Source organism: Oncorhynchus nerka, linkage group LG9b (genome assembly GCF_034236695.1).
Source record: "Oncorhynchus nerka isolate Pitt River linkage group LG9b, Oner_Uvic_2.0, whole genome shotgun sequence".
In the NCBI taxonomy this organism is placed as follows: Eukaryota; Metazoa; Chordata; class Actinopteri; order Salmoniformes; family Salmonidae; genus Oncorhynchus; species Oncorhynchus nerka.
Genome location: NC_088424.1, coordinates 16,507,685 through 16,533,655, shown reverse-complemented (window position 1 = coordinate 16,533,655; position 25,971 = coordinate 16,507,685). Strand labels below are relative to the sequence as shown.

Sequence of the window (25,971 nt, the reverse complement as noted above, 5' to 3'; positions counted from 1 at the left end):
TCTACTGGTGAATATGACCCTGGTGTGTCTCTTTAGATGTAGGCTACGTCTAGATGGGCCCCTCTTGTACCTTTTTATACCCTTTCACATCTTGGATGTGACTGCTAAAATCAGTTGTGACAGTTAGATTTCCAGGCAGCTTTTTCTTTTAACCATATTTGTGAGTGAGAGGGTATCACTGAGGCTCTTTGGTGGAGATTGCCTGGCCACCCCACAGGACGTGTTACTTTTATATACCTTGACACCCCCCCCATTTTCTTACATTGTATCTTTCCTCTAAAATGTATTCAATAAATACAAATCCTCAGCAATTTACACACAATACCCCATAATGACGAAGCAAAAGCAGGTTGTTAGACATTTTTTTTAAATGGATTAAAAATAACGTACCTTATTTACATAAGTATTCAGTCCCTTTGCTATGAGACTCGAAGTTGAGCTCAGATGCACCATGTTTCCATTGATCATCCTTGATGTCTGCAGCATTGAAGGTTTCCAAGAACTATGGCCTCCATCATTCTTAAATGGAATACATTTGGAACCACCAAGACTCTTTTTAGAGCTGGCCTCCAGGCCAAACTGAGCAATCTGAGGAGAGGGGCCTTGATCAAGGAGGTGACCAAGAACCTGATGGTCACTCTGACAGAGCTCCAGAGATCCTCTGTGGAGGTGGGAGAACCTTCCAGAAGGACAACCATCTCTGCAGCACTCCACCAATCAGGCCTTTACGGTAGAGTGACCAGGCGGAAGCCACTCCTCAGTAAAAGGCACATGACGGCCCACTTGGAGTTTGTCAGAAGGAACCTTAAGCCTCTCAGACCATGAGAAACAAGATTATGGTCTGATGAAATCAAGATTGAACTCCATGGCCTGAATGCCAAGTGTCACGTCTGGAGGAAACCTGGCACCGTCCCTACGGTGAAGGGTGGTGGTGGCATCATCATGCTGTGGGGACGCCTCACAAGTCCTCAACTGGCAACTTCATTAAATAGTACCCGCTAAAAACACCAGTCTCGATGTCAACAGTGAAGAAGCGACTACTGGATTCTGGCCTTCTAGGCAGAGTTCCTCTGTCCAGTTTCTGTGTTCTTTTGCCCATCTTAAGATTTTCTTTTTATTGGCCTGTCTGAGATATGGCTTTTCCTTTGCAACTCTTCCTAGAAGGCCAGTGTCCCGGAATCGCCTCTTCACTGTTGACGTTGAGACTGGTGCTTTTAGCGGGTGCTATTTAATGAAGCTGGCAGTTTAGGACTTGAGGCGTCTGTTTCTCAAACTAGAGACACTAATGTACTTGTCCTCTTGCTCAGTTGTGCACCGGGGCCTCCCACTCGTCTTTCTATTCTGGTTAGAGACCGTTTGCACTGTCCTTTGAAGGGAGCAGTGCACAGCGTTGTACGAGATCTTCAGATTCTTGGAGATTTCTCGCATGGAATAGCCTTCATTTCTCAGAACAAGAATACGCTGGCGAGTTTCAGAAGAAAATACTTTGTTTCTGATCATTTTGAGTCTAATCGAACCCACAAATGCTGATGCTACAGAGACTCATCTAGTCTAAAGAAGTCCAGTTGTACTGCTTCTTTAAGCAGAAAAACAGTTTTCAGCTGTGCTAACATAATTGCAAAAGGGTTTTCTAATGATCAATTATCCTTTTAAAATTATAAACTTGGATTAGCTAACACAACGTGCCGTTGGAACACAGGAGTGATAGTTGCTGACAATGGGCCTCTGTATGCCTATGTAGAGATTCCATTAAAAAATCAGCCTTTTCCAGCTACAATAGTAATTTACATCATTAACAATGTCTACACTCTATTTCTGATCAATTTGATGTTATTTTAATGGACAAGAAAATAGCCTTTCTTTCAAAACGAGGACATTTCTAAGTGACCCCAAACTTTTGAACAGTAGTGTATGTAAATATGATAGTTCCGTTTTTTTATATATATTTTTAAATGTAAATTAGCAACATTTTCTAAAAAATAGTTTTTGCTTTGTCATTATGGGGTATTTTGTGTAGATTGAGGGGGGAAAACGATTTAATCCATTTTAGAATAATGCTGTAATTTAATCATGTGGAAAAAGTCTAGGGGTCTGAATATTTTCTGAAGGCACTGTAGGCTAGGCTGTGTTCACGTACGCAAATGCCTGAGGTAGTTTGTGCGTGATTGTGTACAACTACATGTGGAGTCTGTTCCAGAGACAAAACTCCCTCAAATACTGCCCAAGCTGGTCATTTTGTCAAGAAAATAAATACAGTACTGGGTGTACTTTTGAGATATCTCAGTGATATTTGTGAAGTGGGTAATGCTACAGTATAAGATACCCAATAAGGCTATTCCTGCTCTCTGACTCTCTTTAACCAAGTATTGTTGGCAAGGCGGGCTCTCTCCGTCATTCTTTGTGTCTTTTACCGGGCTGAGAGAGGGAGAGAACTTGAGAGGTGCTGACTTCATAAGTGAGAAGAACTGGGCAGATTCCAGGCCGTCAGAGGAAATGTGTCACTGGGAGAGAGAGCGAGAAGGAGGAGGACTTTGGGGAGGCATGTAGCTGCCGGACCATATATGGGAGTAGAGGACTCACACCTCTCCATTCTCTGCTCTGTGTTAGGAAGCAGTGGTCTTGTCAAGCAATGTGTTCCAAATGCCACCCTATTCGCTATATAGTGCAATACTTTTGACTATAGTCCTATGGGGCCTGGTCAAAAGTAGGGCACTATATAGGGAATGGGGTGCCATTTGGGATCCTGGGGTCTCGTTTATAAACCGTGTGTACACGCATGTTTTTCATGCAAAGTTGGCATTTTATAAAAACTGAACTTGACATGAAAATGTGCTCACCTTTCTACAAACTTGAGACCATGCGTACGCACAGTTTCTAGTGGTTGAAGTATTGCATTTAGGGATGCACGATATATCGGAATCGGACGATATTAGCTAAAGATGCCGATGTCTAGTTTAACGCAGACATTAAAAACCGATGTCAAAGCTACCGTGCATTCCTATATAACGTAGGTACATTACGTAATAACGCCACGTACAATGTTTCTCTAGATGTGCAACACAGCATTCCTAACCTAGCCCACACAATGTCTTCTGTGTGGATCGAGCAGTCAAGAAGTCTAGCAGTCATTTGAAAGAGTAAGACAATTTCAGCGAGACAACTCAAAGGCTAAATCCATTAGGCAAGATGATGGAATTCATTGCCCTTAACAATCAACCGTTCTCTGTCGTGGGTGATCTTGACTTTTGCTGACTGCTCGAGCACCGGTACACACTACCAAGTGCACTATTTTTCAGATGTTGCCCTACCGAATTAACACAGTAATAGCGTCACTGCTATTAGCTTCACGACATGCATACTATGGAATGCCGTTTGGGTCTTTGCGTGTCAAATAATATACAGTAGCACTGTCAAAGCTATACAAAGAGTCTGCAAACACCGGCCACGAACTATGTTTTTACAATACCGCGTTGGTAATAAAGCATCATTTGTTCGGCTGAAACTTCTGGGGTAGCTAGCTTTAGCTTGGTACCGAGCTAGCACCAATACAACCAACCTGAAAAACAATGGCCAGTAGAAACTGCAGTCATTTTCATTATTCTTAGCAATGATTTAGGAGTCCTTGTGAGTAAGTATTAGCTAGGTTGCCACTTGTTTGCCTATTGAAATTGAACTTCAGTTCATGAAAATAAATAGCTAGCCAGCTACTTAACCATGTTGCCCAAAGCTAACATAATAAGATAGCTTAATCTGGCTAGTGAGGCCCGGCCGGACCGAGTTATATGTTGCAAAGCTAGCTACAATAAAGATTAGGCACAATAGTGGAATTTGCGGTTTGCCTGCTAAGTAAAAGTATGTAATTGACAGTGATGCAAATGAATACAAATAGTCGAATTATGCAATACTTTTATTTTGAAGGCTAACCCGCAAAGTCCACTATTGTGGCTAATCCCTATTGTGGCTAGCTTCACATAGATGGGTCCGATCACCATTAATCGAATAAGAACTGTCTTATAAATTAGGGAAATTTTAGATGACACCTAGCTATATAGTTAGCTGGCTAACTATAGCTACTGAAACAGATGTTGTGTATTATTTGACACGTCAAGTTGTTATTTGACACGCAACGACCCAAAGGGCGTTCCATAGAAATCCTTGTTGAGAATGAAATGACTCAACAACGAAACAGCACAGCAAGTAAGTGAAAGAAATAGGTTTTGATTATGTTTTACTGGTAATGGGGACATGCGTAAATGCCAACGAAATATATATATTTTTGTGTGTGTGTACTTTATTTAACTAGGCAAGTCGGTTAAAATTCTTATTTACAATGATGGCCCGGACGACGCTGGGCAAATTGTGTGCCGCCCTATGGGGCTCCCAATCACGGCCGGATGTGATACAGCCAGGATTCGAACCTGGGATTGTAGGCAGCGCCTTAGACCGCTGCGTGTGTTAACTATTTAACTGTACTAGAATGCTTAAGAGGCTGCAAGATTTTTACATATCGGTATCGGGTTTTTTGGCAAGGAAAATATTGGGTATCGGCCAAAATGTCATATTGGTGCATCTCTAATTGCATTGCAAGTAGATATGATGGACATGCTTATTCATAACTATGAACAGGTTCATAACAAGATGCAATCATTTGCCATTAGTGAGAATAGAGAATCTATTTAATTGCATTTTAAAATAATTAGGAATAGGCCTCTATTTCCTAGGCTATTTATTTAATTTCCATGATCAATGCGTAATCAATTCCTCACTTTTTTCTGTGATGGTTTCATAGTCACGAGGTAGCATATGCCTACAACAAGGATACCGTTCTACCCATCGCTTGTATAATTGGATCCGCTTTACAGTACTAAATAGATAAGCCAGTTCATGTATTTTGCCATATGCCATCCGATCCGGGGCGCAGTTTATTGACGTGGAACAGACCGTTGTAGGTTACTTCTGTAGCGTAAGTCTGAATATTGTCATTTCAAATGTATCGAGTAGACTATTGCATTTTTACACACATTTTCATAACCATTGCAGAATAACTTCTTCGCCTTTTCTAACCACGATGGTCATATTCCCAAAGTAGTCATAGTCTACAACAAATCACTTTGCGCATCTCTCATTTATTTGGCCCTATTAGATACACTATTTTAAGTATTTTAAGTGTGGTTAATATAGCATACAGGTGAACAGACAGTTGATATTTAGTATTGAAGTGTGCATGGCTACCACTGTGAGTAGACATTGTTTCAGAATTCGGAGGCAGCGCAGCATAGGTTGGAGAAAAAGTAAATGCTAAACATTAGGCCCTATTAAATTCAAACGGTCTGTTTACAGGTCCACAGCTATTTGCAATTGTTGTTCTTTCATAAACTTTTTGTCTAGGCTTATAGCAAGTGTTTAACTTTCTGCCATCACCTCCAAAGACATTTGATCAAGTTCGTTATTGCTATTTCCTCTGCCTAATTTGAATACTTCCAAATTATACAGCAAATAAGGGCGTTACTGTCGCCATAAAATAGTTGAATGCTCGTTGACACTCGCACAGTTTCAGGACGGGTCTGATTTACAACGGGAAACGTGTATGTATGGCGTGCACCAATTTTAGAAATCTCTTTGTTTGTGTGCAGTCTTCAGGAATGGCGCACGCAGATATTTACTGTGAAATGTAGGCAGTGCAATGCTTACAGATCTTCTCTGTATCGGGGTTAGCCCAATATGAATGTTGGCCACCATGTTTCCAAGGTCTTGTAACGAAAATTACATCAGAATTCGCTGATTACTTTTTCTTCTTCTCCTAAATAGTTTTTTGATGGGTTTTCTGTTCAGTGACAATGGTGGTAGTGTTCTGAGTGCTGCATTAGTTTCCTATTTATGTTAAAAATGATTAAGCTGCAGCAGCTCAAACAATGTCTTCAAGTGCTGACGAACACATTTAAAGCAAGGACTTTGACTCCTGTCCTCTGTGTATCTCTGGGAGGGTGTGTAGGTCCTTATCTGAAGGACTAGATATTCCCATCCCTGACTACCTCCGGCGTGCTTAAACAGCAGCCGTCTATCCCTACATGAAATTAACTTGCTTTGTTCGTGTTGTGCTAAATGTTTTGCACACTTCTCAAAACACCCTCATGATAGAGGCCTAACAAAAAGTTAGATTTGGTCACATACAGGAAACGTATCTAGATGTTCTCACACTTAAAACCCTCCACCAAATGCTTTACCACAGCTTCATAACCACTGACATGCATATTCTACACTGCGACTTATAAAGAGGTCCTTTTGTACGGCTTGGAAGATGCCAGTATCGCGATACTTGTTTAGTATCTTGGCAAGGAAACAAAACACAAAGCATATTTAACTTATTTAGGAAAACAAACAGTATGTTGTCATCCAGAGACACATATATTTATTTTCCAAGCTGTAGCACACAATGTTTTACATACAGGTTTTTAAGACCAGGGAGACTTTTTATACCTATATCGCGATATCTTTTCCGTTACAGCCCTTTGTGGCTTCTTGCTTTTAGAATATGATATGTGCTTCGTTCAATCCATGTCCTGTAGATTGAATTAATCCACTGTCTGTTTTTGTCTCCTTTCAGATGGATCTGAAGCTACTTTCTATAGCAACATTATTAGGAATCCTATGTTTCTGCAGTGCACAGCAAGGTAAGGTCATTTGAGACACATACACAAGACACAATGTTCTACATCTTGCTGTTTTGTCTGCTCTTTTGACTTATCTTTGTTGCTCTTTTATGCATATTCTTCAGATCATGATAGTGTGTCAGTTAATTTTAGGATTGCATTATGGTTTTAGGAGACCAGATGTCCTAATGGGAGGATGTTGTGTATTCAAAAAATTGTCTACAGCTGCCTGGCTTTCGATGGAATATATTGGAAAAGTGAAATGGCATGTTGAGCCAGCTAGAGGGGCAGCTTTAAATTTCTGCATCCCAAATGAACCCTATATACAATGTAGTGCACTACTTTTTGACCATAGTAGACCACAGTAGTGCACTAGAAGGGGAATCGGGTGCCGTTTATGACGCAAACTTTCTGAATGCTGCCTCTTGGCAAATAGTTGTGGCTGTTTCTTACAAAGTATTGCTTCTTCCTTTCAGAGGGCAGTGATTGCATCAAGGCGAATGCACAATCATGTGGGGAATGCATCCAGGTGGCAGAGAAATGTGGATGGTGTACAGACGCTGTAAGTGTCTCTTTTGATAGTTGTTTGAGTGCACACGCTCACAGGGGCAGAATGTTTCGACTTATCGAACTAGAAGCAGTTACCTCAACAGTGTTTGTATTTAGAGGTTAACAATGGCAGGGATATCATTACAATACCAGGTAGAGAGCTTGCTGTGAAATGGTAGGGGGGGGGGGGGGGGTGCAGGCAACTCAGAGTATTGTAATACAGAGCCGTCGTGAGTCACGTTGCAGAACATAACTCACCCTGACACTTCCTGTCAGAGCTTGCCTGGGGTTGTGTCCCAAACGGCACCCTATTCCCTACATAGTGCACTACTTTTGACCCGAGCCTTATGGGGCCTTGTCAAGTGTAGTGCACTATATAGGGAATAGGGTGCCATGTGGGATGCATACCTGCTCTATCAAAGGTCAACAATGCAGGCTGCTGAAGAACTTAGTGCAGTCGACCTGTTTACCAATCTCAATGAGCAACACCAAATGTCAGGTACCTCGTTCAACACTGATGAAACAGAAGCAAAAACTGACATCTTCAGCAATAATACCCATTATAAAATTATGTGTGATGGTTTGATTCAGAAAAATCCCCTTTTTAAGAACGAGCCCAAACATAGTACTATATTCATTCAGACTTGGCACATTGTCTTTGGCAAACCACTGCTGTACCTTGTGTAAAATCATGTGCATCCAATCTAAACGTTGCCTGTTCCCGACGGAGAATGGCCTATTTCTGTGTCCCAAATTCGCTCTATTCCCTACATAGTGCACTACTTTAGACCAGAGTCCTATGGGCCATGATCAAAAGTAGTGTACTATATAGGGTGCCATTAGGGACGCAGAGAACGTGTTCAGATAGCTTGCACATGCAGGGTAACGTTAAATAGCTAGAGGACAGAACTCATTAACATCCAAACCTCCAGGGCACTTCTAGTCAAGGGCCAGTCTTGACAGGCATACCGTGTATTTTTGTATCTATGATAACTATTGTGAAAAGTCGATAAATAATGTTTGGGTTATTTGTCATCGCTAATGACGACGTGTTTTGTTTTCTTTCTCTGTGCAGGACTTCCTGAAGCAGGGAGAGTCTAAGTCAGCTCGCTGTGATGAGCTGAAGTCCCTGATCACGAAGGGCTGCAGTAAGGCCAAGATCGAGAACCCCCGGGGCAGTATCTCCATCGACAAGGACAAGCCCGTCACCAACCGCAAGAAGGACGTGGCCGAGAAGCTGAAGCCTGACCAGATCACTCAGATCCAGCCCCAGAAACTCAGCCTCAACCTCCGATCTGGTAAAGACTTAAATCTGATCCTATATCAGGTCAGGAGTTATCTTGTAGGTCATAATGAGTAAGATTAGATGGACATTGAGGAACTGATCCTAGATCAGCAATCCTACTCTAATAAGAGGTTTTGTGAATACCGGCCCTGCCTCCTGCTAGGATATTAAATATTTCTTGAACTTTCCATTAACATGCAGTCATTAATGGCTATATCTAAATTGTCAGTCAGAATCCTGTTGCTGTTTGTATCATCCGGAATGATGAAGTCATCATGTTCTCTAAATCTGTTCCATTCTATTCTATTTCCACCATGCAGGTGAGGCCCAGACGTTTAAGTTGAAGTTCAAGCGGGCAGAGGACTACCCCATCGACCTCTACTACTTGATGGACCTCTCTTTCTCCATGAAAGACGATTTGGAGAACGTCAAGAACCTGGGGACTGACCTGATGCGTGAGATGCAGGAGATCACGTCAGACTTCAGGATTGGTAAGACACATTCAACTTTAAAACGTTCAAAGTAAAACAACTCTTCGACCGACTATAAAAGGTCTTCTTTATACAGATAGGTAGTTAGTTGTTGGCCATCTCTGCCTGTCTGTAGGCCAGCTACAGGGTTATAAGACGGGGGACACCACTCCTCAATGTTTCTCTCCTGCCTCCCCCTGCCGCTAGCCTGTCTTTGGATGTTAGATCTTGGTTTCCCAACTCCTGTCCATCCTCCTTAGCTACAGCCAGATGCTACCCATTTCTGCCTCCTCTGCCAGCTCTTTCTAAACCTTGACTGTTTTCCTAACCAGGTTTTGGCTCATTTGTGGAGAAGACTGTGATGCCCTACATCAGCACCACCCCAGCCAGGCTGTTGAACCCCTGTACGAGCAATGAGAACTGCACCAGCCCTTTCAGCTATAAGAACGTGCTCAAGTTGACCGAGAATGGGCAGCAGTTCAACAGCCTGGTCAGCAAGCAGCAGATCTCTGGAAACCTGGACTCCCCTGAGGGAGGCTTCGATGCCATCATGCAGGTGGCGGTCTGTGGGGTGAGTGACCTGGCCTGGGCTAAGTGTGCTAGTCTCCGTTAAGGGCCTGCATTCATAAAGCGCAGAGTAGTACGACTGATTTAGGATCAATCAGTAGTACTACTGATCAAGATAAATAAGATTACATGGACAGGGGGGACCTGATCCTAGATCAGCACTTCTAATATAAGACTCTTTATACCAGTACAGAAATGTTCCAAATCGGCTAGAATGGTGAATGGTTGAAATAATACCAGCCAGTGGAAAGTAGGGCTGTACCCAAAAAACTAAAAAGTTGTCTGTTCATTCGACCAATCGGTTGGTTGAAAATATGAAAATATATTTCTCCATATATAGACACATCTTATGCATTTTAATCAAATCAACTATAGGCACTGAGCTTGTCTGATGCTTTAAGCGAACTGTTTGATTAAATAATTAAGACACACAAATGACTAGCAGGAGTCCGCCTGCAATTGATTTGATTGTGCTGGGCCTGGCTCAGACTGTGTTAAAACAAAACTGCGAGTGACTGTGACTAGCACCCGTTGTTTCTCTCTCCTCCCTGCTGTAGTGACCACCACAGAACACCAACAGTGTGTTCACACTGCCCGTGTTGCTGAAGCTGCAACATAATTGCAGACATTTCTGACTTAAATGTTGTTACTGAAATCCCTCAATTTGTTTAGTTAAAACGTTCCCTATTCCATCAACTCTTGCTCTCTTCACTTGACACGTATGCATCACATGCATGTGACCAATAGGGCCTGACCTATAGCATATCATCAATAAATTGGTTATTATTAACTCTGAACACCGTAACCCGTGACAGCAAAATGGATGCAGAGGACGTGACAAATAAGCTTGAAACTGGGGAATGTTTACTGGTTGCTCAGGAGGTAAAGGGGAAGTCAGATGTGTGGAACAAATTTGACTAGTTGTGGAAAATACTGGAGATCAAGAAAAACGTGAGGCGCAAGCGCTGCGTGCATTTTATTTGTGTCAAACGGGTGCTGTTAGATTACAATATACATTTTCTGACTGTAAACATTAAATAAATAAGCGTACCAGAGTCTGTTTTTTTTATAGCCTTTATTACAGCAAAGACTAAAGTCTCATTCATTCGTGAATGCTATTCCCGAAATGGAACGGTTTAGGCCCATTTATTGTTTACTCTAATTATCCAAATCATGAATGACTCCTATGCTGGGATAACATGAACTAATACATTATTGATTGATGCGGTAGCCTACGTAAGTATTGAAATATAGGCCTAAGTAAGACTAAACAGGATGTGCTCTTAGGCCTACAGCTCAATGGTGGTTATACAAGGATACTATACTAAGCCTACCAATGGAAACAACATGATTTATTATTGTAATAATGATGACTATTATAATAATAATAATAGAAAGAAGATCAAGGAAAATGAAGGTCACTACTAGAAATACAAATCATTTAGAACAGTGTAAACAACACTAAATAAATTATAAATAATACAAGAGAGGCTGGTCTAATGGAAAACAAGTGTAAAGCCTTTATTACAGCATAACAATCATTAAAAACAGCTGAATTTGTGTACTTTATCTGACATGTTGTGGTTGCCTGAGGCTTGGTGCACACAGAATCAGTAGGCTATTAATCACACAGGCATCAGGATCAGTCTTATTTCTGTAGGTATGATGATTTATAAAGCCAGGCACATTAAACAGTTAGGCTATTGATTTATAGACCTAATTGGTTCCCTCTCCTCAATTTTCTTAGACAATTAAGGCAAGGGCTGTTTTTGTCTCCTAACTCCGCTGCTGTCTCCCCCGCATTGTTCTCCACACCAATATGCTGGTTAACTTTGCTATTATGCACATTGCAACATGGTCTAGGAAAAGGCGTCAATTTAACAGTGCACTGTGTTTCAGAACCGCGGACAGCGACCACTATCCAACGCGGGACAAATCGCATTTGTTATAAAATAATATTATTTTTGCACCATTGTTTTTACATAATATAACCATATACAATTTCAGCAGCAAATGTCTTACACTGATGGACTGTGCCATCCCCACGGCCACCACCCTCCAAAAAGCAAGTGCTGCAGGCTCTAGTTTTGTCTAATCTTGATTATTGTCCAGTCGTGTGGTCCAGTGCTGCAAGGAAAGACCTAGTTAAGCTGCAACTGGCCCAGAACAGAGCTGCACGTTTTGCTCTTATTTGTAATCAGAGGGCTTATAAATACTATGCATGCCAGTCTCTCTTGGCTAAGAGTTGAGGAGACTAACGTTTCTTATAAAAATAAGAAGTGATGCAATGTGTTGAAAATCCCAAATTTTTTGCATAGTCAACTTGAACACTTATCCCACCAGACAAGCCACCAGGGGTCTTTTCATAGTCTCCAAGTCCAGAACAAATTCAAGAAAACGTACAGTATTATATAGAGCCCTTATTGCATGGAACTTCTATCTCATATTGCTAAAATAAACAGCAAACCTGGTTTAAAAAAACAGATAAAGCAACACCGCACAACGCCTCTCCTTTATTTGACCTAGATAGTTTGTGTATGCATTGATATGTAGGCTACGTGTGCCTTTTTAAAAATGTATGTAGTTCTGTTCTTGTCTAATGATGTTCTGTATTATGTTTCATATTTTGTTTGGACTCCAGGAAGAGTAGCTGCTGCTTTTGCAACAGCTATTGGGGATTGTAATAAAATACCAAATACCAAAATACCAACACCATCAGACAGGTGTCTTATACACCATGATTTGTTTATAAAAATGTTGCTACTGCCTGACTTAAAGAACAGCTTATCAACCAAACAATCGACTAGTCGACTAAATTGGTTTAGCCCTAGTGCAAAGCATTGCAAGGAATTTTGATATAGTTTGGAGAATTTATTTTTCGAGAGCTCTAATTGGTTGTATTTGTTTCTGTCCATCAGGATGCCATTGGCTGGAGGAACGTCACTCGTCTGCTGGTGTTCTCCACTGACGCTGGGTTCCACTTTGCTGGAGACGGCAAACTGGGCGGCATCGTTCTGCCCAACGATGGAAAGTGTCATCTGGAAAACAACATGTACACCATGAGCCATTACTACGTATGTGTTTCTCAGTATACTATATACTCTATACCTTCCAGACATTTTGTGTTGCATTATAGTATGCTTATTTTGTGTGCTCATCTCACAAAATGAATTTCCATGTGAACGGACAATAAGGTTATCATATATGGTTTAACATGCTGTATGACTGGCTGATGTCTCTGTGGTATAGATCGTTGATGTTTGTTTTGACATTTTCATCTTGCATTTCTTTTCAATTAATAGGACTATCCCTCCATTGCCCATTTGGTCCAGAAACTGAGCGACAACAACATTCAGACAATTTTTGCAGTTACTGAGGAATTCCAGCCGGTTTACAAGGAACTGAAGAATCTCATCCCCAAGTCAGCAGTAGGAACCCTGTCCTCCAACTCCAGCAACGTCATCAAGCTCATTATAGATTCTTACAATGTGAGTTTAACCCCCTCGCTTTGACACCAGCTTTGAATGGGAAAGGCTGTTTTGATGTGAAGCTAATAATTACTGTGCAGAAAATCAATACCTGGGATCTGTCCCAAATGCACCCTATTCCCAAATAGTGTACTAGTTTTTACCAGGTATTTTCTATTGACACATTTGGTTAACATTCTTTGTGTTTGGTAGTCTCTTTCATCTGAAGTCATTCTGGAGAACAACAAGGTGCCTGAAGGTGTGTCCATAAAATACAAGTCCATCTGCAAGAATGGCGTGGTTGGTACGGGAGAGAACGGAAGAAAATGCTCTAACATCTCCATTGGAGATGAGGTAAGTGAGAGCGGGCACTTCCTGTCCTTGGTGGTCTAGTCTCTATTGAAATAGGGGTGGAGAATTTACATTTGTCAATGTAATACATCTAGAAAAATGTGTAAACCATCCAAGACATTTTTAGGAGGTTACTATTGGAAAAACGAGAGGGAATATATTTGACCGTTACTCAACGTTTCAGCTCAGAGGTCTTTCTCAAGACCAGGAGCTTACTAATTAATGCCTTCTATCATCCCATCTCCTAGGTGTCCTTTGACATTACCATCGAGTCCCAGAAGTGTCCATCTCAAGGCAAGTCAGAGACCATTAGGATCAAGCCGCTGGGTTTCAATGAGGATGTGGAGATCGTCCTCAACTTCATCTGCGAATGTGAATGTTCCAAAGGCGGAGAACCTCTCAGCAAGATCTGCCACAATGGCAACGGGACCTTTGAGTGTGGAGCCTGCAGGTAGGCACAACATAAAACACTGGTTTGGGTTCTGATTTTCAGGTGTGAATTACCATAATGTTCTTCTGAAACTATACGGGTCATATTCACTAGGATCCAAACGGTAGAAAAAGGACCAAAAGGGACTACATTAACTTATCCAATAAGAAATGCTTGTTTTTGTTTTCCGCAGTGACATTTTTTGCTTCCATGTGCACTAATGAATACGATCTTGCTTTGGCTCAGGTGCAACGAAGGACGTATCGGCAGACTGTGTGAGTGCAGCACAGACGAGGTGAGGACAGACGACCTGGACGGTAACTGTCGGAAGGACAACGGTACAGACATCTGCAGCAACAACGGAGACTGTGTGTGTGGAACTTGTGAGTGTAAGAAGAGGGAGAACCCCGAGGAACGGTACAGTGGGAAATTCTGCGACTGTGACAACTTCAACTGTGACCGCTCCAACAACAAACTCTGTGGAGGTAGGACCTGTGGCTGGCCCTCTTTGTTTGAATGTATGCAAGTTTTAGTAGACCTATTGTATTCATTCAACACTGCTGCATACTGTAACATCTAGAGAATAAAATACTGAAAGAACGTGTTTTTAAAATGTACAGCATATCATGAATCGTCCATTTTCTCCACCTCTTTCCTCAGTCATGGCCTAACTTACTGAAAGAAAATGTTTGATTGGATGATTCTTCAAAATGGATGGCTGTGTTGTGTAGGCCTAGCATAGATTCAATCTCTTATTTTCTCCTCCCTTCTACTAGGACATGGGCGTTGTGAGTGCAGGGTGTGTATCTGCGATGCCAACTACACAGGCAGCGCCTGCGACTGTTCCCTGGACACCTCCACCTGCCTGGCAGCCAACAAGCAGATATGTAATGGCCGGGGCACCTGCGAGTGTGGCGTCTGCAAATGCACCAACCCCAAGTTCCAGGGCCCCACCTGTGAGATCTGCCCCACCTGCCCCGGAGTCTGCGCTGAGCACAAGTGAGTCCCTGTTCAGGGTGTTAACCATAGACAACATCGTCTCTTTATCTCTGTTATTACCCACCCACAATGCTGACAGGGAGTTGTGGATTTGTACAGTGCCTTTGGAAGGATTCAGACCCATTGACTTTTTCCACATTTTGTAACATTACAGCCTTATTCTAAAATTGATTAAATAAAAATAATTCCTCAATCTACACACAATACCCCATAATGACACAGCAAAAACTTTTTTTTAGCTTATTTACATACAATCCCTTTGCTAGGAGACTTGAAAATGTGTTTCTACAACTTCATTGGAGTCTGCCTGTGGTAAATTAAATTGATTGGACATGGTTTGGAAAGGCGAACACCTGTCAATATAAGGTCCCACCGTTGACAGTGCATGTCAGAGCAAAAACCAAGCCTTGAAGTCGAAGGAATTGTCCGTAGAGACAGGATTGTGTCAATGCACAGATCTGGGGAAGGGTACCAAAACATTTCTGCAGCATTGAAGGTCCTCAAGAACACAGTGGCCTCCATCATTCTTAAATGGAAGATGTTTGGAACCACCAAGGCTCTCGGGGAGAGAAGGGCCTTGGTCAGGGAGGTGACCAAGAACCCGAGTTCCTCTGTGGAGATGGGAGAACGTTCCACAAGGACAACCATCTCTGCAGCACTCCACCAATCAGGCCTTTATGGTAGAGTGGCCAGACGGAAGTCACTCCTCAGTAAAAGGCACATGACAGTCCGCTTGGAGTTTGCCAAAAGGCACCTAGACTGACCATGAGAAAGAAGGTTCTCTGGTCTAATGAAACCAAGATTGGACTCTTTGGCCTGAATGCCAAGCGTCACGTCTGGAGGAAACCTGGCACCATCCCTACGGTGAAGCATGGTGGTGGCAGCATCATGCTGTGGGTATGTTTTTCAGCAGCAGGGACTGGGAGACTAGTCAGGATGGAGGCAAAGATGTACAGAGGTCCTTAATGAAAACCTGTTCCAGAGCGCTCAAGACTTCAGACTGGGGCGAAGGTTCACCTTCAAACAGGTCAACGACCCTAAGCACACAGCCAAGACCACGCAGGAGTGGCTTTGGGACAAGTCTCTAAATGTCCTTGAGTGGCCCAGCCAGAACCCGGATTTGAACCCGATCAAACAGAGAGACCTGACAATATCGGTGCAGCGATGCTCCCCTTCCAACCTGACAGAGCTTGAGAGGATCTGCAGAGCAGAATGGAACAAAGTCCTCAATTACAGGTGTGCCAAGCTTGTAGTGTCATACCCAAGAAGACTAAGCTATAATCGCTGCCAAAGGTGATTTAGCAAAGTACCGAGTAAAGGGTCTGAATACTTATGTAATATGATACAATTTTTTTTTTTTTAAATGAATCAGCAGAAATTTATTTAAGAAATTTGCTTTATCATTGTGTGTGTGTGTGTGGATTAGGGCCATACATTTTAGAGTAAGGCTGTAACCTAACAGAATGTGGAAAAAGTCTAGGAGTCTGAATACTTTCCGAAGGCACTGTATAACCTGGGGGAAAAAATTGTATTGTAAAAAAAAAAAAAAAAACTGACAATGATAAATCAGTTTTTATTCATCTTAATAGCTATCTGTATGGCTATAGCCTGACCATGTTATTGTCCTCTCTCTAAAAGGGAGTGTGTTCAGTGCCGGGCCTTTGAAACTGGAGAGAAGAAGGACACGTGTCAGAGGGACTGCAGCTATTTCAACCTGATCAGAGTGAAGGATCGGGACAAGCTGCCCCAGCCAGCCGACCAATCCTACCCCCTATCCCACTGTAAGGAGAGGGACGCCAACGACTGCTGGTTCTACTACACCTACGCCGTCAGGAACGACACAATGAGGGAGGTCTACGTGGTCGAGACTCTGGGTGAGTGGATGGCTGGTGCTGCACCATTGAGAAGCAAATATCTTTGATCATCCATTTAGGAATAGCCTGCCCTAATGACTTCGTCTGTATGGCATTTTACAGCCCGCATCCCTAATGACACCTTTAATCCCTATAATCTCTGGTCAAAAGTAGTGTACTACAAAATGACATGGTGCACTACGAAGGGAATATGGTGCCATTTGGGACAGAGCCAAAGTGTAGGCCTATAATTATACATTTTATTTGGCGGACGCCTTTCAAAACACAAGTACATAGTCCATTGTATATGATTAACTGTAAATGCATAATGTTGCCATGTGTGTTCCCTGCTGTGCTCCAGAGTGCCCAGCGGGCCCTGACATCATCCCCATCGTGGCTGGTGTGGTGGCGGGCATTGTGCTCATTGGCCTGGCCCTACTGCTCATCTGGAAGCTGCTCATGATCATCCACGACCGCAGAGAGTTCGCCAAGTTCGAGAAGGAGAAGATGAATGCCAAATGGGACACGGTAAGGCATCCTGTTGGATCACACCAGCCCAGCTGGCTTTCAAATAAGAATATCAACTTTTATATTAGCGGTGATTTGCTTTCTTTTCACTGTTCAGATATCTGGGGTTGCATTCATAAAGTGTCTCAGAGTAGGAGTGCTGATCTAGGATCCGTTTTGCCTTTAGATCACAATGAGTAAGATTGAATGGATAGGGGGGCCTGACTCTAGATCAGCACTCCTATTCAGAGACACTAGATGCATACGGCCCCTGGTCTACTCTTGAAATGTGAGATGAATTTCTGTCCTAAATTAACTAACACACACACACTATATATATATATATATATACAGCTTACTGCTTGTGATTTCAGAGCTCATTCATCTCAAGAGATGCACTTAATTGCATTGGTTATCTGTGCGAAAACCAACCGTTATATTTGTGCCTTGGCTATCTCTTTAGCTACATCTCCTGTTTTGTGCCAACAATGGCAGCACAGAAACCTGGCTCTGTCACGCTGTTGAGGGAGTGGCCTTTCCTCCATGGGCATTTTGCTGGCTAGGAGTGCTGCCACTATCTGTCCACTCATCAGTACTTCATGCCCATAATAGGCAATGAAGCTGAGGGAGAGGGTGTGCTTGGTCACCAACAGAATAAAGCTCAATCCAGCTGCTCAGTGTGTTCTGACAGTCATAGCAACAGTATTTCATGTTTATAGTAGAATGACAGAGCACTTGTGTGCTGAGAAAGTGCACAGCTGAGAGAGAATATAGCCTCTGGTCGAGTCCCAAATGGCTCCATATTACCTAAATAGTGCACTACCTTTTGACGAGAACCCCCGTGGGCCCTGGTCAAAAATAGTGGTACTGGTCAAAAGTAGTGGTAGTGCACTATAAATGGAATAGGGTGCTATTTGGGACGCAACCTCATTCTCAAAGAGCATGGCTATTGCTAAACCATTGGGGTTGGATATGTTTGTATTCTGAATGATGGATAGACCCCTAGTTGGTAAACCTTTTCTGCTTTCTTTGTCCCTCGACCATTACTCCCTCCATCCTGTCATCTTTTACTGCTTACTTTCTTTTCATGCTCTTTCTTGTTCGTCTTTTCTCTGACCCCTGTCTGTCTCATTGTTGACCACAGCAAGAGAATCCTATATACAAGAGCCCTATAAATAAGTTCCAGAATCCAAGCTATGGGCGTAAAGGCGTGGTCCTATAAGTTTACGTTTGTATTGCCTATCTCTCTTTTCCCTTTTCCTGCATGTACTTTACTTTCCCCTTGTGGTGTTTTGTGATTCAGTTTTGCATCTTTTCTTCACCCTTTTTCACTGATATTTTCATTCTTAAGAAAAAAACAGATATTCAACTTCTTAAAAGCAAAAGCTGTAATATAACCGTTTTCTCATTTCAGTAGCGAGTTTAAAGTTTCTGGTACTGTCTGAGGCAACCTGAAGAACACATTTGTCTAAAAATGAATCCCTTAATAAAACGGGATATATATATTTTTTTTAACTACGGTGGTCTATAGCTCACCAACATCTATCCAATTCGCTCTGCCTTATTTTAAATGGGTTAAGGTTTAACATGTATTTAACTGCATGTTGTTGGGTGTGCCATTAACATGCTAGATTATAGGACAGGTGACTGCTCTGTTCGCAAGTCCCTATTGAAATGTTGAAAATCGTATTGTCCAAATGGAGACGTGCTGCTCTGGAATTAATTTTAACCAAACGATGTGATATGGGAAGTGGTTCTAACCGAATGATTCTCTTTTTGGACTACATTCCAAATGGCAACTATGGGCCCTGGTCAAAAATAGTTAAGTATGTACAGTGGGGAGAACAAGTATTTCATACACTGCCGATTTTGCAGGTTTTCCTATTTACAAAGCATGTAGAGATCTGTAATTTTTATCATAGTTACACTTCAACTGTGAGAGATGGAATCTAAAACAAAAATCCAGAAAATCACATTGTATGATTTTTTTTATTTTTTATTAATTTGCATGACATAAGTATTTGATACATCAGAAAAGCAGAACTTAATATTTGGTACAGAAACCTTTGTTTGCAATTACCGTGATCATATGTTTCCTGTAGTTCTTGTCCAGGTTTGCACACACTGCAGCAGGGATTTTGGCCCACTCCCCCATACAGGTTTCGGGGCTGTCGCTGGGCAATACAGACTTTCAGCTCCCTCCAAATATTTTCTATTGGGATCAGGTCTGGAGACTGGCTAGGCCACTCCAGGACCTTGAGATGCTTCTTACGGAGCCACTCCTTAGTTGCCCTGGCTGTGTGTTTCGGGTCGTTGTCATGCTGGAAGACCCAGCCACGACCCATCTTCATCGCGATACATGGCCCCATCCATCCCCCCCTCAATATATGAAGTGTACCTATGATAAAAATTACAGACCTCTACATGCTTTAAGTAGGAAACAATGCCGATTTTGCAGGTTATCAAATACTTGTTCTCCCCACTGTATGTATGTATGTATGTATGTAGTTAAATAAAAGGTTAACAAAGAAATAGGGAATAGGCTGCCATTTGGGACAAAGACTGTATCCATGATTACTCTTTTTCTCACTCTTTTTGCTTGTCTTTTGCAGGGTGAGAATCCCATCTACAAGAGTGCTGTAACAACTGTTGTCAATCCAAAATATGAGGGCAAATGATGGAGAATCCTCTCTGTCATTACAACACTGTATGCAAAATAATATTGTGGGGGGTTTATGTTCATGGTTTGTTTTTGTAGTCACCAAATAATAGCAGTGCATTTTGCCACTATTTCAATATGTTTTACTAACCGTTTTTTTCTATGCATCATTTGAATTGAAAAATTGTACAGTATGTATAAACTTTGGTTTTAACTTTTTTGTGGAACTTGGCGGAATGTTTAAACTGATTTTTATTTTTGCCACCGGACTGGCAAGGTCATTGAAGGTGTGGTTGTGCCTTTCATAGAACCGTGGAGCCATTATTTCTGTTTTTGAGGGTGAAATTGGATGTCGATATGGGACAAGATACGTAGCGATAGCTGGCCATTAGGACAGCAGTAAATTGTAATGTGTACAGTTTATAGGAAATTCTGTGTAAAGCCATATTTTAGTCACAGAAAAGGGCTGGAAGCAAAGGTATGTTAATCAATTTATTATTCAACCTGAACAATCAATTTAAATGTTTATTTTTTAAAGATAGTCATAATATTTGTGAATCTTTATAAATAAAATGACATTAATGTACATTAGTAGTATTATGGGCTCCAGGTTTAAATTGTTTAGTTTTAAAGAACTCAGGTCCCTATTAAACTCTTAATTAATAGCGATGCCAAATATTACAGAACTCACTGCCTTGTTTGCAAACAATATGCCTTATTTTTAAGTGTCTTGCTTCAGTTACAGAAATTGAGTTCTGAATGGGGTTCTGAATGGTTTATTACTTGACCTGTATCCTCAGCGTGTTTTTCTTTCCTGTTGAATAATTCTCTTCTAATTAGATGGTTTAATCAAACTCTTCCATTGAATAATGGTGACTACATTTCAGTTATAAAGATCAGTGTTAAGGGAGTGACGTCATTCAGATCTTTGTAGAATTTCAAACATCCCACTTAGTTGTAAGAACACAGTTTTTAAAGTGCCTTTTTATTTCATCACATTCACATTTTGCATTACTTTATTTCTGAAATTATTTATTAAAGTTCCAAAACAAATTACCCCAAAATTGTTCCATGCTGTGTGTGTGTGTCATTTGTCCTTGCTTTCTTTTTGTTAGAAAGATGCCAATGAATGTTTGGCTCACTGTGGCCTAGGCCTCTGATCCAGCTTTCAACTCACTGTTCATCTTATGCTACCCACATGTTTTCTACAGTTTAACAGATGCATTTCACCTTATTTTTGCAAATTCATGCATTTTCCAACTCTGGATAAATCTCAGGATAGTGTCCTGATCTGAACAAAAATACAGCTGCCACTGTTTTCAGATGCTGCACTGCCTAATACTTGAGTCATATGGCATCAGCACTGCCACTAGCTCGAAGGAGGGGAACAAGGCCGATCCACAGGACACAGTTGGTGCGAACATTGGTATCAGGAGTTGGAAGCTCGGCTCCAATACAGGTTGGGAGAATGCCCAATGGTTGAAATTAGTTTTCTGTTGTGTTAGACCTTTTTTGCAAGGGAGACAGTTGGACGTTAGTGGGTCTTTCTGGTAAATTTTTTGTTTTTGTGAATAGTTCCATCACATAATAAAATTATAATCCCGTAAATAATACATTGTATAATTTGTTACACTGATTTAGATCAAGCTGTAAGTAGTGTACAGATTGACATCTCGCCCAATCTGCAGTCAGCATTCAAATAATATAATAATCATTTCCGTACTGCAATTGAAAGACTGCGTTTCTGCGTCTGTTTCCATCTTGTATGTTAGGTGGTCCATTCCCAAGGTAATACAGAGGGTTTAGAATACCGTGTACAACAGATGGAACTTTCTCGTTTTTGAGCGTGAGCTCATCAACCCAGTGTTCTCTACCTCATTGCTCTCTACAGATTGGTGCCAGCCACCGACCAATCAGGATGCGTCTTCTATTGCAAAGTTGTTAACCCCCAACAAGAACACTTCGCTCCTAGTTTTGCTAGCTAATCTTCTTGGAAATAAGTATAATTATCTGATCTCAATAACGTATTACTTCGACGGGGAGAGAGGCTTTCCGATACGATCAAGAGAAATCCGATGCTTAACAAAAAGCTGAATGACGTCTTATCAGGAGAATTTTACTGCATGGCGTTTGCAAAACGATAACGTTACGCCAGCGCCTGTCCTTGGCTTTTGGGGAATCACTCATGATCACAAGAAATGTTATCACCCATCCTGGAGTCAATTTTACGGTAAGTTTTTCAGATATCTTTGTATTGCTGATCGAAACAACTGTCGTGTGAAAATCGTCTTGTTTGTTGGATAAGCAAGCTATCACAATTAAATTGAATGGCTTAAGTTGGCAAACCACAGATGTCAAATCAGCATGCTAGGCTACTAGTAACTAACTACTTTAACGTTACAATCGCGAGTCAGCTCCACTTTTAGCTAGTAAGATAGCTAACGTTTTTAGTTTGGTGTAAGTGTTATAAATTGTCGTTTGCTTTCAAATGTTCTGACCTTCGAAATGCTAAATGTATTAGTCCAAAGAGTCAGGAAGAAAGCCAGCTAATGCTAAGTTACGGACCAAATTCAAGACCGCAACGTGTCATACATAAATCTGGTGTAAACTACAATTATTATTGTAAATCGGCTTATAAGTTTATAACCACTAACTAATTGTCATGTTCTAGCTAGGCAAGGAAGGCAATATTTGATAGCTTACACTGCCAACCAACTACCAGTGGTCTACAAAGGAACTGCACATTCATATTTGAAGTGTTGACTAACGCCAAGTTGTTTGGCATGTAGGTAATTAATAACAGAATAAATCAGTGGCTGGATCAGACTTAACGTTACTAGCCCTGGGCTCGATGTCAGAGACAAAACACTAGGCTTGTGCTCGCTTTGCGAACTACATTCCCAATGCTGTGTTGACGTTTAGAAACGTCAATTATTGCTTTCACTAGTTTAAAAAAAAAATGCTGATATGCCTCTTATACAGTTGCAGTTTTACACATCCATAAACTGTGTGTGCCTCCAGTTGATGAATTACACTTCCTACCAATTTACGTTTACACACAGAGCTAATTAGCACAGGTGGCCGCCTATGTCTTCCGTAAACAAGCAATGTAACGTGGAGATATGACCATGTGGAAACACTAACCCAATAAAGGTACCCGTACCGCAAGCGATATGTTCAGAACGTAACTCCCCGACCAGAAGATACTATCGTCAATAGGCACTAAAGCAGTTAGCCTCTGAATGGGGTAGACTTGTCCTGTGGTCATAATCACGAAGCGTCTCGGAGAATGCTGATTTTAGGATCAGTTTAGCCTTTTAGGTCTTGTTGAGTTAGATTACATGGACAGGGGAGAGAGCAGGGGTGTATTCATTATTTGGATTCTGTTACAAAACGTTTGGGCTGTTGCAAAAGGTTTCGCAATGGAAACTGTTTACTTGAATAACCAGTGGGAGTGGGACCTACCTGCATTTGTCCAATAGAAAGTCGTTTTTGTTGACAAACGCGTAGGGACCTACCTGCAGTTTAAAACGAGTTTGTATTGGACAAATGCAGGTACAGTGCATTTGGAAAGTATTCAGACCCCTTGACTTTTTTCACATTTTGTTAGGTTACAGGCTAATTCTAAAATTGATTAAAAAATGTTTTCCTTCAATCTACATACAATACCCCATAATGACAAGGCAAAAACGGGTTTAGAAAATGTTGCTAATTTTATTTGTTAAATCAAATTTACATAAGTATTCAGACTCTTTATTCACAACTTTGTTGAAGCACGTTTGGCAGTGATTATAGCATCAAGTATTCTTGGGTATGATGCTACAAGCTTGGCACACCTGTATTTTTGGAGTTTGTCCCATTCTGCTCTGCAGATCCTCAAGCTCTGTCAGGTTGGATGAGGACCGTCGCAACACAGCTATTTTCAGGTCTCCAGAGCTGTTTGATCTGGTTCAAGTCCGGGCTCTGGCTGGGCCACTCCTGTGTGGTCTTGACTTTGTGCTTCGGGTCATTGTCCTGTTTGAAGGTCAACCTTCGCCCTAGTCTGAGAACCTGCTCCAGAGTGCTCAGGACTTCATCAAGGATCTCTCTGTACTTGCTCTTTCCCTCGATCCTGACTAGTCTCCCAGTCCCTGATGCTGAAAAGGGATGGTATTGGCCAGGTGATGAGCGGTGCCTGGTTTCCTCCAGACTTGGCATTCAGGCCAAAGAGTCCAATCTTGGTTTCATCAGAACAGAGAATATTGTTTCTCATTGTCAGAGTCCTTTAGGTGCCTTTTGGCAAAATCAAAGCGGTCTGTCATGTGCCTTTTACTGAGGAGTGGCTTCCGTCTGGCCACTCTAACGTAAAGGCCTGATTGGTGGAGTGCTGCAGAGATGGTTGTCTTTCTGGAAGGTTCTCCCATCTCCACAGAGGAACTCTAGTGCTCTGTCAGAGTGACCATTGGGTTCTTGGTCACCTCCCTGACCAGGGAGCTATTCCACCTCTAGGAATAGCCTTGGTGTTTCCAAACGTATTTAATTTAAGAATGATGGAGGCCACTGTGTTCTTGGGGACCTTGAATGTTGATGAAATGTTTTGGTAACCTTCCCCAGATCTGTGCCTCAAAACATTCCTTTAACCTCATGGCTTTATTTTTGCTCTGACATGCACTGTCAACTGTGGGACCTTATATAGACAGGTGTCTTTCCAAATCATGTCCAATCAAGTGAATTTACCGCAGGTGGAAAATGGAAACAGGATGCACTTGAGCTCAATTTCGAGTCTCTTAGCAAAGGGTCTGAATACTTCTGTAAATAAGGTATGTTTTATTTAATACATTTACAAAAATGTCTACCTGTTTTTGGTTTGTTATTATGGGGTATTGTGTGTAGATTGAGGAATTTTAACTTATTCCATTTTAGAATAAGGCTGTAATGTACATTTTTTTGGGGGGGGGGTCTGAACTTTCCAAATGCACTGTAGGTCCCTCCCCATTTGTCTCATTATGTTTGCCCTTTTTGGTTCCTAGCGTAAACAATGTTTTGCCTCTCTAATCTGAGCATTGAATACACACAAGCACAACCTACTCTGAGATTTTAGTTACTCTTTGCAATTGGAACCGCTGTCCCAGTCCCATCAACATGATGACCCTTTTAATTAAACACTCAAAGGAATGATGAGCTGTTTTTTTTATTCCCACTCAGATCCCAATGATGCTGTCTTTTGTAATGGTCGACGCCGAGTGGAACCTACAACTCTTGGAGCCTGGCTAGACCCGATGTCTGCCATTACTATAGGTAAGCCCTGAGAATGTCCTTATATGGGCTTTAGTAAAGCACCATATGCATCTCCGCTTGGCATTCATGAGGTATTGGGGTAAGGCACAGAGAGACTAGCATCCTGTCCAGGGGGTGTACTTGTACATTAAGCTGCCTCACACTACAGAAACAGGAGATGGATTCATGCCCTATGGTAGCATGGCTGATGTGACTCAGATGGTACACAGCTAAGGAGAGCTGTGACACTTGTCTGGACAGGAGCCTGTTGATGGTGCAATATTCACAACAAAATTGGCTTGAGCTTTGATTGGTTCTCTCAAATGTTTATTTTTTCTGGGGGGTTGAGACCTCTTTATTTGAAAATCCAAAAGTTGTATGAGAAGGGGGTAGGACTTGGGTGCTGTGTGGGTGTTTGGCACAGGATAACCAATCAGTAAAGCACAGCCACCATCATTATAGACACATTGTGACGGTGGGAAGACTGAGTTTGGTGTCAAGCAGACTAGCCTTATTGACCATTCTGGCTCGGACAAGGCTTGCCAACTTATGGCACCAGAACCCTTTGTTTTGAGGGTCTTATTATTTCCAAATATTTGAATTACACACGATGTTGGTGGCACTTTAATTGGCGAGGACAGGCTTGTGGTAATGGCTGGAGCGGAATGGTATTAAACATGTTTTCTAACCACCACTGTTGAATTACGATAGGATTTATACACTGGTCAACGGAGGACCACACAGCAGCGGGCCACAGTTGCAGCGGGCCACAGTTCTAGGGTTAATCACACCACAAGAGGGCAACATTTTCAAACTTTGAAAATATTTTCAGAAGCTGTTCAGTTCCCAGTACTGGTAGTGACTAGTAATTTAGTAAGTCAAGTCATATTTTACTTTGGTTATTTTCAAATAACACTCGTAGTTTATG

The 25,971-nt window shown here is 41.7% G+C and overlaps 2 protein-coding genes across 3 annotated transcripts in view; both read left to right on the top strand.

The window, feature by feature from the left end:
- The window catches only part of LOC115114347 (integrin beta-1-like), a 30,702-nt gene extending 9,851 nt beyond the window's left edge, over positions 1–20,851 (top strand). Inside the window, exons 2-16 of one of the 2 annotated variants that reach the window (XM_065013373.1) lie at positions 6,605–6,671; positions 7,127–7,212; positions 8,275–8,497; positions 8,805–8,975; positions 9,287–9,525; positions 12,440–12,595; positions 12,824–13,009; positions 13,202–13,342; positions 13,588–13,790; positions 14,016–14,254; positions 14,546–14,768; positions 16,407–16,642; positions 16,983–17,149; positions 18,273–18,356; positions 19,741–20,851. In XM_065013373.1, coding sequence (XP_064869445.1) covers positions 6,605–6,671; positions 7,127–7,212; positions 8,275–8,497; positions 8,805–8,975; positions 9,287–9,525; positions 12,440–12,595; positions 12,824–13,009; positions 13,202–13,342; positions 13,588–13,790; positions 14,016–14,254; positions 14,546–14,768; positions 16,407–16,642; positions 16,983–17,149; positions 18,273–18,350 — 2,415 coding nt within the window. In that variant the 3' untranslated portion in view covers positions 18,351–18,356; positions 19,741–20,851. The remainder of the gene's footprint in view (positions 1–6,604; positions 6,672–7,126; positions 7,213–8,274; positions 8,498–8,804; positions 8,976–9,286; positions 9,526–12,439; positions 12,596–12,823; positions 13,010–13,201; positions 13,343–13,587; positions 13,791–14,015; positions 14,255–14,545; positions 14,769–16,406; positions 16,643–16,982; positions 17,150–18,272; positions 18,357–19,740) is intronic. The other variant, XM_029642500.2, reaches the window with a different exon arrangement.
- Positions 20,852–21,714: 863 nt separating this feature from the next.
- Positions 21,715–25,971, top strand: part of LOC115114345 (enhancer of polycomb homolog 1-like) — a 39,231-nt gene continuing 34,974 nt past the window's right edge. The window contains exons 1-2 of the mRNA XM_029642498.2: positions 21,715–22,017; positions 24,972–25,064. The gene's annotated coding sequence lies outside the window, so the exon portion shown is untranslated. The remainder of the gene's footprint in view (positions 22,018–24,971; positions 25,065–25,971) is intronic.